The sequence below is a fragment of the Pseudonaja textilis genome, chromosome 3, assembly GCF_049901715.1.
Source record: "Pseudonaja textilis isolate UNSWEBS1 chromosome 3, rPseTex1.2, whole genome shotgun sequence".
Lineage (NCBI taxonomy): Eukaryota > Metazoa > Chordata > Lepidosauria > Squamata > Elapidae > Pseudonaja > Pseudonaja textilis.
The window spans coordinates 63,664,555-63,677,863 of NC_141992.1; the positions used below are offsets into that span (position 1 = coordinate 63,664,555).

Below are 13,309 nucleotides of genomic sequence, written 5' to 3' on the forward strand. Positions count from 1 at the left end.
GAGATGATAGATGATAGAGAGATGATAGATATGATAGATAGATAGATAGATAGATAGATAGATAGATAGATAGAGATAGATAGATAGATAGATAGATAGATAGATAGATAGATAGATAGATAGATGATAGAGAGATGATAGAGATGATAAATGATAGATAGATGATAGATATGATAGATAATAGATAATAGATAGATATAGATAGATAGATAGATAGATAGATAGATAGATAGACAGACAGACAGACAGACAGACAGACAGACAGACATAGAAAGAGAGGCGGGGATGGGACATTTACTTGATGGTTACAGCCTCACCTCCAATTTCTTTTAAAATGGCATTACACCCTCCAACAGTTATTCCTGCTGATACACGAACTTCTGTAATAGTTACACCAGCTTTAACTCCGTGTTGTGTACAAGATTGGACATCTCTGAAGTTGTATCCTTTGAAAACAGAATAAGCATGTATTAAAAACACCAGCTTGCATTCAGAATCTAAGCAGTTTGAAGGATTCAACTTCCCTTAATTTTCAACCTCATATCCACATACTTGCTTTGAGGTTACCTTAATGTTCTGCTTTCAATCTAGGAGTTCAGGGCAGCAACGCAGAAATGGCCCCTTTTTATCCCCACAGTTGCAACCTGTGAGGTAAGCTAGAAGAGAGTGAACTGGCCCCAAATCACCAAATGTGTTTCCATGGCTGATCTTGTGGACCTGAATCTGGATTCCAACAAGCCTCATTCTTACACCTCAGTTTTCAGGATTGATAATAGAAAACTAGTTCCAGTCCTCCAGAATGGAAGAGCCTTCTCAGTTCAAGCATAATCTATGAAGATTCATTCATTTATTACTCTTGTGAAAAGCTATCACATAAGGAATGACCAGTTGTGCTTCACTGTTCAGATTTAAATACTACAGTAGAAGAATACAGTACTCCCTCACCATTTACTAATTACTAATTGAAACACTTAGGGCAGTGGTGTCTTTCAAATTTTTTTACCACCGGTTTGGTGGGTATGGCTGGGTGGGCGTGCTTTGCATGCATGCAAATATTTTGCACATGCGTGTGCACCAAACACGCACTTTGCGCAAGCGCAGAGGCTTTCTGACTCACCTCCTGCAAGCCTGCACTCTCCCTGTTGCTTCAGCAGCTGCCACGTGGCAATATGCTGTGCCGCACAAAGCAGGTGCACTTCAAAAGCAGGACATAAAGGTTAGTATGGAAGCCCGGGCAGGTGGGTGGGCCCAACAGCAGAGAGTCGGAGAGAACTGGTTCATTCTCCACTGCTCATCGGCGCTACCGGCTCAGGCGAACCATCACTGACTTAGGGTTCCAATGGGGGAGTATTGATTGGTTGATCGATGGTTGATAAAATGGTTGATCAATTAACAAGGGATCCTACCTGTCCCTCACCCCCATTCTTTCCCTTCTCATCTTTTAATTGGACCATAATGTTTTGGATTTTGTATTACCTTATTTATGTTTTTAATTTATATAGTTTTAATATTATATCATCATCAAGGCTTTTCATGCCCGACAAAAGCCAAAAAAAATTAACTCAGCTAATCCAGCAATCTCAGAGGCAGGCACCCAAAGTAACAATAAAAAAATAAGTGGCGTGCCCTCCCAAAGAGAAATTGTCCTACCTATTTATAGAGTGGGCTACAAAGATAAAGAGAAAACAGGATTTGGCTTGTCCAAGAAACATATAGAAAAGAGTAGACTATACATAGATTCACATAGAAAACACTTTTCAAAGTTTTATTATTATTTTTTAATTGTAAGCTGCCCATAGTTACCTTGTTGTAAGATGAGCAGTCTATAAATTTTATAAATAAATAAAATAAATAAGTAAAGGAAGTCCATAACCTAACATCCATTCCAGCTCACTGTTTTTTTTCCCCCCTAAGAGGCAAAATCTCCAGGGGTAATAAAACTTAGCATCTACATCTTAGCCTCCAGGGAAATACCGCTTGCTCAGGGTCATGGTTTACAGAGGAGGGCTTGTACAGATGGTTTGTCAACTTCCCTTTGCCAATGGGTAAACAAGGGACTGAAGCTGTTGATTAACAGCCCAGAGTTCTGTTTGTTCTGTCCAGTAACCTTGTAAAAGCAGCATCCATCACGCTGTAAGAGTAACGTCAGATAGGGGATTCATCCTAGTCAATTATTTACTGTTTCCGAGATGTGGACAATCTAGATGCTTTCAGAAAAGAAAAGAAAAAGTGGGAGTCTTGGAATGTTTGGTAAAGGTGTTGAACTTTCAGGCTTTCTCACTTAATCACATAATTGTCCCAAAGGGATGTTCTCAACTCATATACATGTTTGCAAAAGAATTTCTAAATAATAATCTCCAGTGGTATGCACAGGTGCATCCCAAACATCCTGAATGAGATAAGATCCAGCTTTTAGGTAACTTCTCACTCAGCCAGCTAACTGTCTGATGTCTGTGGAGACTCTCGGTCAAATCATGTTGTCCCAAAGGTGCCTTTTCAAGGCACTTTCCTCTTTTTTCCTTGAAGATGTTTTGCTTCTCATCCAAGATGTTTCTTCAGTTCTGACTGGATGGTGAAGAATGGAAGCTGACATCTGAACATTGTAACTGCCAGGTTTTCAATCAGCTGCCTATTGCTTCCTGGATAGGAAGCTGTCTAAAATTGATTTCTATAACTCAGTTGTGGTTGAGATGGCTAAAATAGCTTACCTCAATATCCTATGATTCAATCACATTTTTTTTTAAAGAGGGGCTTCATAAAACCCCAAACCCCAAATCAGTTCAATAATTTGAGAGAATTAAAACCTGTTATTTTTTTTTCTCCAGTGACATGCACTTGGCCAGTCTTTCTTGGAAAAGAAATCCACAAAAGTAAAATGAGGGCACTTCTATGATTGTTGGCAGAAAAGTGGCTAATTGGGAGGAATAATGGATGGAAACTGAACAGGAGATATTTAACCTGGAAATAAGGAGAAACTTTCTGACAGTGAGAACGACAAACCAATGGAACAGCTTGCCCTCGGAAGTTGTGGGAGCATCATCACTTGAGACTTTCAAGAAGAGATTGGACTGCCATTTGTCAGAAATGATTTAGGGCCTCCCATTTGGTCAGGGAGGGGGGGTGAGGGTAGGAATCTTTTCATGTGGAGTTCATTTCTGATTAGAGCTAATTTCATTCCCTAATCAGAAATGACCTCCACAGGAAAAGATTCCTGCTAGACCAAACCAACAGGCACCTACTTACTCTCCACCTCAAACTCAGCAATAAAATCCACTCAACAGGGACAAATCCAAACAACTAGCCCTCTGGAGAGCCAAAACAGAAAACTCCCACAAGACAGACACACACAACAGCAAATCTACAGACTAGAGAAACACCAGAAGCCCACCCACCCCCACAACAACGCATGAAACAAACAGCACACAACATATCAGACAGAACCCTCACCAGAGCAGAAACCAATGTCCTTTCCAAGGGATTCCACTTTGCAGTCGCCCCCAAACGCATCCCCACCTAAAACATTATACGCAGAGTTGAAGCTAGCCTAACCAAAATTAACCCAGATGTAGCCAATAAAATCAGGCTTGAAGTCACCAACGTCCTCTGCTCCAGCAGTCCATCCAGAAGCAACTTACACAGAGAAGAACAAAAAGCACTCACCAACCTGAGGAAAGGCAACAACATAATCATTCTCCCAGAAGATAAAGGCAATGCCACGGTCGTGATGAACACATCAGACTACCAATCCAAACTATCCAACCTTCTCCAAGACCCCGCTTACAAACCTCTAAATACTGATCCCACCACCTATCTTGAAAAAAACCACCAAATCCAAAATAAAAGCCTCCCCCATCAGTGAAGAGATCCAGCAAAGAATCATCCCCAGAGAAAAATCATCCAGATGCCCTAAACTCTATGGCTTCCCCAAGATACAGAAAGAAGGAACACCACTCAGACCCATAGTCAGCTCCATAGGCTCACCTCTACAGAATCTTGCAAATTTCTCACCAAACAACTCCAGGCCTACACATCACCTCACACGTACAAAACTCTTTTCACTTCATAGAAACAATAAAGAAACAAAACCTACAACCTGGCGACCTACTCCTGAGATTCGATGTCATATTCCTTTTCACCCAAGTACCTATTAAGGAAGCCCTGACAGCCATCCAAAACAAATACAACCCCACTAAGCACATCCTAATTCTGACCAACCACTGCCTAACCAATACATACTTCATCCACAATAGACAAAGATACAAACAGATAGAAGGAGCACCTATGGGATCACCCCTCTCACCTGTCATTGCTAATCTATACATGGAACACTTTGAAACCAATGCTCTAGACAAATCCGAACACAAACCCAAACTCTGGCTTAGATATGTAGATCACATTTTCGTAATTTGGCCCACATGGGAAAGAAAAACTGACAACTTCCTCACACACCTCAACAGCCTACACCCCAAAATACAATTCACCATGGAAACAGAAGCCAACAACGAACTTCCCTTCCTGGACGTCCTAATTTACAAAAAATCCAATGGCTCCCTAGGACACACCATCCACCGGAGGAAAACACACACCAACCTCTTCTTAAATGCACAATCCCATCATCACCCTGCACAGATCAACTCTGTAGCCAAGACCCTCATCTCCAGAACCAAACACCTAGCTGACAAAGGCCACCTGAGAACAAAATTACACACCCTCACTAACGTATTAATTTCCAATGGATTCCAAAGAAACACAATTACCAACCTAATCCTAAAGGAGACACCCAGAAACTGAGACACAGAACAGGACAATGGTATCACCCTCTTCCCCTACATCAGAGGCACCACAGATAAAATCAGCAAAATTCTCCACTGACCAAAAAGTACCCAACATCCTAAGAAACCCCAAAGACAAAATCCAGCTAGAAAACCAAGGAGTTTATGAAATACCATGCAACAATTGCTCAGCCACATACATTGGACAAACCAACAGAAGAATAAATGCATGCATCGCAGAACACAAGAACGCAGTCAGAAAAAAAGAAAATACTCTCTCCCTTTTCCAGCACCTTAAAGCCACAGGACATGAAATTAATTTTGAGGGAACCAAATTAATCTCCAGTACTGAACACTGAATCAGTACTGAATCAGGGAAGCCATCAAAATAGAGAAACACCCCCATAACTTGAATAAACAGGATGATACCTCCCACCTACCAGACATCTGGAAACTAGCCCTTATCAACAAACAAATCCCAGCACTGGACCCAAAACAACACATGATGCCACCACCAATCTCCCTCACCAGACTCAAACCCAAACCCACCCCATAGACAAAAGGCAACCACCATCCAGAAACCAGACCACGGCTGCATCACCAGCTGCCGCACACCATGACCCCCAAACCAAGCAAACTGACACACGCCATGAACACATAGCCAGGCCTCAAACTCGGAGCCAAACCAAAACCCGGAACGTCACATCACAGCCCCCCGCTCAGGATATCACATCACGGAACTCAAGAGGTTACACCACAAAACCTCAGGATGTTACAACACAGCAAACAACCCAGGAGATTATAGCACAAGACCCAGGATGTCACAACAATAAAACTCAGAAGGTCATCAACACAGCCCATTACCCAGGTCTTTACAACACAGGAGGCTGATAGACACACAGCTAATACGTCAGCCACACATGTTCTTACGAAAAAGCCAGCCAATCTGAAAACATCAATTCCATCAACCAATCAAGAAATAACAACATAGCCAACCTCCACACCAGTATTTATAGGGAGACGGCAGCTCCATTCACGCTTTGCTCACACAAGCACAAAGCCGAAAATACCAGCCTGAAGATGGCGAGTGGGACCTCATCAAAACATCAGCAAGATACTCTCAATCTTACACGGGAAAAGACCTGAACACGCCAAGACCTGCATACCTGTACCTGTGAAAATTCATATATATATATATATATATATATATATATATATATATATATATATATATATATATATATATATATATATATATATATATATATATATGTGGATCTTTGGTTGTTCGGGTTTTCTCCGCGTAAGATTCAAGTATCTAGGCAACGTTTCGATGAAGTCTCATTCATCATCTTCAGGCTTCTGTCTCCGGCTCTGTGCTTCTCAGAGTGATGTGAGATTGCAGCTGCTTCTTCCTTTTAACTGCTAGTGGGGGTGGGACTTGATTGGGTGGGGGCTTGGCTGTGTTCTGATTGGGTGGGGGTGTGTTCTCATTGGTAGGGGGTTTGGCTGTGTTCTGATTGGTTGGGGGTTGGCCGTGTTCTGATTGGTTGGAGGCGTGTTCTGTTCAGGTGGGGGCTTGGTTGTGCTCAGGTTAGTCTTAGTTGCTGGGGGATTTGAGTTGGTGAGCTGTGATCTTGCTGTTTGGCTTCGAGTTCATGGTCGTGCTGCATCTTCATAGTGGGTGTCGGTTTGCTTCATGTATGGCTCGGAGGGGTTTGAAGTGGGTAGTGATGCAGCTGCAGTGCAGCTTCTGGTCCATGGTCGTGTCTCATCTTCTGAGTGGGTGTGAGTCTGTTTTCTACATGGAAGTGTGGTGGTGGCATCTTGTGTGGCTCTCATGGGTGTGGGTCTGGTGTCATTCTTCATGTTAGGTACTGCCTGTTCATGAGGGCGGGTTTCCAAATGGCTGGAAGGCGGGAGGTGTCATCTCGTTTGTTCATGCTGTGTGGGGTTTTCTATCTCTATGGCTTCTCTGATTATTCTGCTGTTGAAGTGTTCGGTTTTGGCGATAGTTCTGGTATTTTTAAAATCAATTTCATGTCCTGTGGCTTTGAGGTGTTGGACCAGGGAAGAGGTCGTTTCTTCTTTTTGATTGAGTTCTTATGTTCTTCAATGCGTGCACTTATTCTTCTGTTAGTTTGTCCAATGTATGTGGTAGGGCAGGCAGTGCAGGGGATTTCGTATACTCCTTGGTTTTCTAATTCGATTTTGTCTTTGGGGTTTCTTAGGATGGTGGATATTTTTCTGTTTGTGCAGAATGCTGTTTTGATGTTGTGTTTTTGGAGGATCTTGCTAATTTTGTCTGTAGTGCCTTTTATATATGGGAGGAGGGCTTTGCCGTTTTCTTGTTCTCTGTCTTGGATTTTGGTTGGGGTTTTTTTGGATTAGGTGGGTAATCTTCTTTCTTTGGAATCCATTGGCTGTAAGTACGTTGGTGAGAGTGTGTAGTTCGGTTTTTTGGTGTTGTTCATCGGCTAAGCATTTTGTTCTGGAGATGAGTGTCTTGGCTACGGAATTGATCTGTGCTGGGTGGTGGTGTGACAGTGCATGTAGATAGCGGTTAGTATGTGTTTTCTTCTGGTAGATGGTGTGTCCTAGGGAGCCATTGGATCTTTTGTATACCAAGACATCTAGGAAGGAAGTTGATTGTTGGCTTCTGTTTCCATGGTGAATTGTATTTTGGGGTGTAGGCTGTTGAGGTGTGTGAGGAAGTTGTTCAGTTTTTCTTTCCCGTGTGGCCAGATTATGAAGGTGTCATCTACGTATCTGAGCCAGAGTTTGGGTTTGTGGTCGTATTTTTCTAGAGCTTGTGTTTCAAAGTGTTCCATGTAGAGGTTTGCGATGACAGGTGAGAGGAGTGATCCCATGGGTGCTCCTTCTATTTGTTTGTATTTTTGTCCATTGTAGGTGAAGTATGTATTGGATAGGCAGTGGTTGGTTAGATCTAGGATGTGCTTGGGGGGGGTTGTATTTGTTTTGGATGGCTGTCAAGGCTTCTTTTATTGGCACTTGGGTGAAGAGGGATATGACATCGAAGCTTACTAGTAGGTCGCTAGGTTGTAAGTTTTGTTTCTTTATGATCTCGATGAACTGGAATGAGTTTCTTACGTGTGAGTTGATGGATTCTGCATAGGGTTGTAGTTGTTTGGCGAGAAATTTGGCCAGGTTTTGTAGAGGTGAGCCTATGGAGCTGACTATTGGTCTGAGTGGGGTTCCTTCTTTGTGTATTTTGGGGAGACCATAAAGCTTGGGGCATCTGGATGATTTTTCTCTGGGTATGATTCCTTGCTGGATTTCTTCACTGATGGGGGAGGCTTTTATTTTGGATTTGGTAGTTTTTTCTAAGTAGGTGGTGGGGTCTGTCTTTAGGGGTTTGTATGTGGGGTCTTGGAGTAGGTTGTTTAACTTGGTTTGGTAGTCAGATGTGTTCATTACCACTGTCGCGTTGCCCTTGTCTGCTGGTAGGATTATTATGCTGGTGTCTTCTTTCAGGTTAAGTAGTGCAGTTTGTTCTTCTTTGGATAAGTTGCTTTTGGGTGGTTTGCTAGTGCAGAGGATGTTGGTGATTTCGAGTCTGATTTTATTAGCACCATCAGGGTTGGTTTTGGTCAGGCTGGTTTCAACTCCGCATATGATGGTTTCTGTGGGGATGTGTTTGGGAGCGACAGCAAAGTTGAATCCTTTTGAAAGGACCTTGGTTTCAGCTTCAGTGAGGATCTTGTCTGAGATGTTGTGCACTGTTTGTTTCATGTGTGGCTGTGTGGGGGGAGGAGTTGGTTTCTGGCGTTGTTGTAGTTTCCTGAGTTTGTTGGTGTGTGTGTCTGTCTTGAGGGTGGTCTGTGTTTCGGCTCTCCAGACTTCATCGAAACGTTGCCTAGATACTTCGAATCTTACGTGGGAGAAAACCCGAACAACCAAAGATCCACATATAAATACCCGCGAGAACCTCAGAAAATATATATATATATATATATATATATATATATATATATGTTTTCTGAGGTTCTCGGGTATTTATATGTAGATCTTTGGTTGTTCGGGTTTTCTCCCGCAAGATTTGAAGTATCTAGGCAACGTTCGATGAAGTCTCATTCATCATCTTCAGGCTTCTGTCTCCAGCTCTGTGCTTCTCAGAGTAATGGAGATTGCAGCTGCTTCCTCCTTTTAACTGCCAGTGGGGGTGGAACTTGATTGGGTGGGGGCTTGGCTGTGTTCTGATTGGGTGGGGTGTGTTCTCATTGGTAGGGGGTTTGGCTGTGTTCTGATTGGTTGGGGGTTAGCCGTGTTCTGATTGGTTGGAGGCGTGTTCTGTTCAGGAGGGGGCTTGGTTGTGCTCAGGTTAGTTTTAGTTGCTGGGGGATTTGAGCTGGAGAGTTGTGATCTTGCTGTTTGGCTTCTAGTTCGTGGTCCTGCTGCATCTTCATAGTGGGTGTTGGTTTGCTTCATGTATGGCTCAGAGGGGTTTGAAGTGGGTAGTGATGCAGCTGCAGTGCAGCTTCTGGTCCATGGTCGTTTCTCATTTTCTGAATGGGTGGGAGTCTGTTTTCTACATGGAAGTGTGGTGGTGGCATCTTGTGTGGCTCTCATGGGTGTGGGTCCAGTGTCCTTCTTCATGTTAGGTACTCGTCTGTTCATGAGGGCGGGTTTCCAAATGGCTGGAAGGCGGGAGGTGTCATCTCGTTTGTTCATGCTGTGTGGGCGTTTTTCTATCTCTATGGCTTCTCTGATTATTCTGCTGTTGAAGTGTTCAGTTTTGGCGATAGTTCTGGTATTTTTAAAATCAATTTCATGTCCTGTGGCTTTGAGGTGTTGGACCAGGGAAGAGGTCGTTTCTTCTTTTTTGATTGAGTTCTTATGTTCTTCAATGCGTGCGCTTATTCTTCTGTTAGTTTGATGAACACATCTGACTACCAAACCAAGCTAACCAACCTACTCCAAGACCCCACATACAAACCCCTAAAGACAGACCCCACCACCTACCTAGAAAAAACTACCAAATCCAAAATAAAAGCCTCCCCCATCAGTGAAGAAATCCAGCAAGGAATCATACCCAGAGAAAAATCATCCAGATGCCCCAAGCTTTATGGTCTCCCCAAAATACACAAAGAAGGAACCCCACTCAGACCAATAGTCAGCTCCATAGGCTCACCTCTACAAAACCTGGCCAAATTTCTTGCCAAACAACTACAACCCTATGCAGAATCCATCAACTCACACGTAAGAAACTCATTCCAGTTCATCGAGATCATAAAGAAACAAAACTTACAACCTAGCGACCTACTAGTAAGCTTCGATGTCACATCCCTCTTCACCCAAGTGCCAATAAAAGAAGCCTTGACAGCCATCCAAAACAAATACAACCCCCCCAAGCACATCCTAGATCTAACCAACCACTGCCTATCCAATACTTACTTCACCTACAATGGACAAAAATACAAACAAATAGAAGGAGCACCTATGGGATCACCCCTCTCACCTGTCATTGCAAACCTCTACATGGAACACTTTGAAACACAAGCTCTAGAAAAATACGACCACAAACCCAAACTCTGGCTCAGATACGTAGATGACACCTTCATAATCTGGCCACACGGGAAAGAAAAACTGAACAACTTCCTCACATACCTCAACAGTCTACACCCCAAAATACAATTCACCATGGAAACAGAAGCCAACAATCAACTTCCCTTCCTAGATGTCTTGGTATACAAAAGATCCGATGGCTCCCTAGGACACACCATCTACCAGAAGAAAACACATACTAACCGCTATCTACATGCACTCTCACACCACCACCCAGCACAGATCAATTCCGTAGCCAAGACACTCATCTCCAGAACAAAATGCTTAGCAACGATGAACAACACCAAAAACCGAACTACACACTCTCACCAACGTACTCACAGCCAATGGATTCCAAAGAAAGAAGATTACCCACCTAATCCAAAAAGAAGCCCCAACCAAAATCCAAGACAGAGAACAAGAAAACGGAAAAGCCCTCCTCCCATATATAAAAGGCACTACAGACAAAATTAGCAAGATCCTCCAAAAACACAACATCAAAACAGCATTCTGCACAAACAAAAAAATATCCACCATCCTAAGAAACCCCAAAGACAAAATCGAATTAGAAAACCAAGGAGTATACGAAATCCCCTGCACAGCCTGCCCTAACACATACATTGGACAAACTAACAGAAGAATAAGCGCACGCATTGAAGAACATAAGAACTCAATCAAAAAGAAGAAACGACCTCTTCCCTGGTCCAACACCTCAAAGCCACAGGACATGAAATTGATTTTAAAAATACCAGAACTATCGCCAAAACTGAACACTTCAACAGCAGAATAATCAGAGAAGCCATAGAGATAGAAAAACGCCCACACAGCATGAACAAACGAGATGACACCTCCCGCCTTCCAGCCATTTGGAAACCCGCCTCATGAACAGACGAGTACCTAACATGAAGAAGGACACTGGACCCACACCCATGAGAGCCACACAAGATGCCACCACCACACTTCCATGTAGAAAACAGACTCCCACCCATTCAGAAAATGAGAAACGACCATGGACCAGAAGCTGCACTGCAGCTGCATCACTACCCACTTCAAACCCCTCTGAGCCATACATGAAGCAAACCAACACCCACTATGAAGATGCAGCAGGACCACGAACTAGAAGCCAAACAGCAAGATCACAACTCTCCAGCTCAAATCCCCAGCAACTAAAACTAACCTGAGCACAACCAAGCCCCTCCTGAACAGAACACGCTCCAACCAATCAGAACACGGCTAACCCCCCAACCAATCAGAACACAGCCAAACCCCTACCAATGAGAACACACCCCCACCCAATCAGAACACAGCCAAGCCCCCACCCAATCAAGTTCCACCCCACTGGCAGTTAAAAGGAGGAAGCAGCTGCAATCTCCATTACTCTGAGAAGCACAGAGCTGGAGACAGAAGCCTGAAGATGATGAATGAGACTTCATCGAAACGTTGCCTAGATACTTCAAATCTTACGCGGGAGAAAACCCGAACAACCAAAGATCTACATATATATATATATATATATATATATATATATATATATATATATGTGTGTGTGTGTGTGTGTGTGTGTGTGTGTGTTTTATTGTTTATATATATATATGTGTGTATATATATATATATATATATATGTATGTGTGTATATATATATATATATATATATATATATGTGTGTATATATATATATATATATATATGCCAGTGGGGACTTGATGTGTGATCCCACCCAATAGTCCCACCCCACTATATATCTATTACCTGAAAGCACAGGCCGAGACAGAAGCCTGAAGATGATGAATATATATGCCAGATATTAATCTTACGGAGAAACCAACAACAAAGATCCACATACAAAACCGAACTAGAAAAAAATATATATATATATATATATATATATATATACACACACACACACACATACATACACAATGAGAGGTAGTTTGTAACGCAATATTCTTTTAGGTGTCCATTTCACAGGATTTACATGATATACAATTATCATATCAAAAGGGACAGATGATATCAATGTGTTAGATTTTTTAAAAATGGATACATTTTAAGTGGTCCCATTTTTGCAAGAATCCAGCAATCAGTCTCTAGAATGGTCAAACTAACCAAACCTCATAGAACAATGGAAAATTAATTAACACAAATCCATCATTTCTTTCAATGAATTCATTTTGAATCACGTTGAGCCATGTTAAATTTGAACGTGCATTTTCAAGACAAGATAAAACCTTTCAAAAACTCATCATAAACCATTTAGTTAACGGACAATCCGCTCTCCTCAATCCTACCTTCCTTCTGCAGCTCATTACTGTTCATGATCAAAACATATTCATAAGTGCCACCAAGAATTGCTTCAGTGATGTAATGCGTCCCGTAGTCTCTGAAGAGTTCTCGATATTCTCCGTAGCTATACACCAGAGGCAAACGAAGGACTTTTTGGAAGAAGTCAGGGTGAAGCATTAAGTCCTGTCTCTTCAATTTATATTGAGCAACTTCCAGCTCTGCATATGCGTGGATAAACCTGCTAGACTAAAGGAAAGCATCAGAAGAGATTTACATTAACTACCATTGAAAGATATAACAGCCCTGAAAAAAATGTGACTTATGACCATTTCCCACAGATACCACCTTTGCAGCATCATGTGATCAAAATTCAGATGCTGGGCGACTGGTTCATGATTATGACTGTTGCTGTGTCCCAAGGTGATGTGATCCCCTGTTGTGACCTTCTGTCGAGCAAATTCAATGGGGAAACTGTACAACCAGGTTACTAACTTATCAACTGAGGTGATTCCCTTAAGAACGGTGGCTAGAAAGGTTGTAAAACTCATTTAACAAATGTCTCACATCACAACACAAAATTTTGGGCTCAATTGTGGACATAAGTCGAGGACTACTTGTATATGTTGGAAATACATTGTTAAATATATGTTGCAAGAATGTCTTAAATGGTTGAAAGAACCCAATATGTA

The 13,309-nt window shown here is 42.2% G+C and overlaps 1 protein-coding gene across 1 annotated transcript in view; it reads right to left on the reverse strand.

Annotated features, from left to right (window-relative positions):
• Positions 1 to 13,309, reverse strand: part of C8B (complement C8 beta chain) — a 44,165-nt gene that overhangs the window by 12,413 nt on the left and 18,443 nt on the right. Inside the window, exons 7-8 of the mRNA XM_026707277.2 lie at positions 12,626 to 12,866; positions 318 to 446 (exon numbers count right to left, since the gene is read on the reverse strand). Coding sequence (XP_026563062.1) covers positions 318 to 446; positions 12,626 to 12,866 — 370 coding nt within the window. The remainder of the gene's footprint in view (positions 1 to 317; positions 447 to 12,625; positions 12,867 to 13,309) is intronic.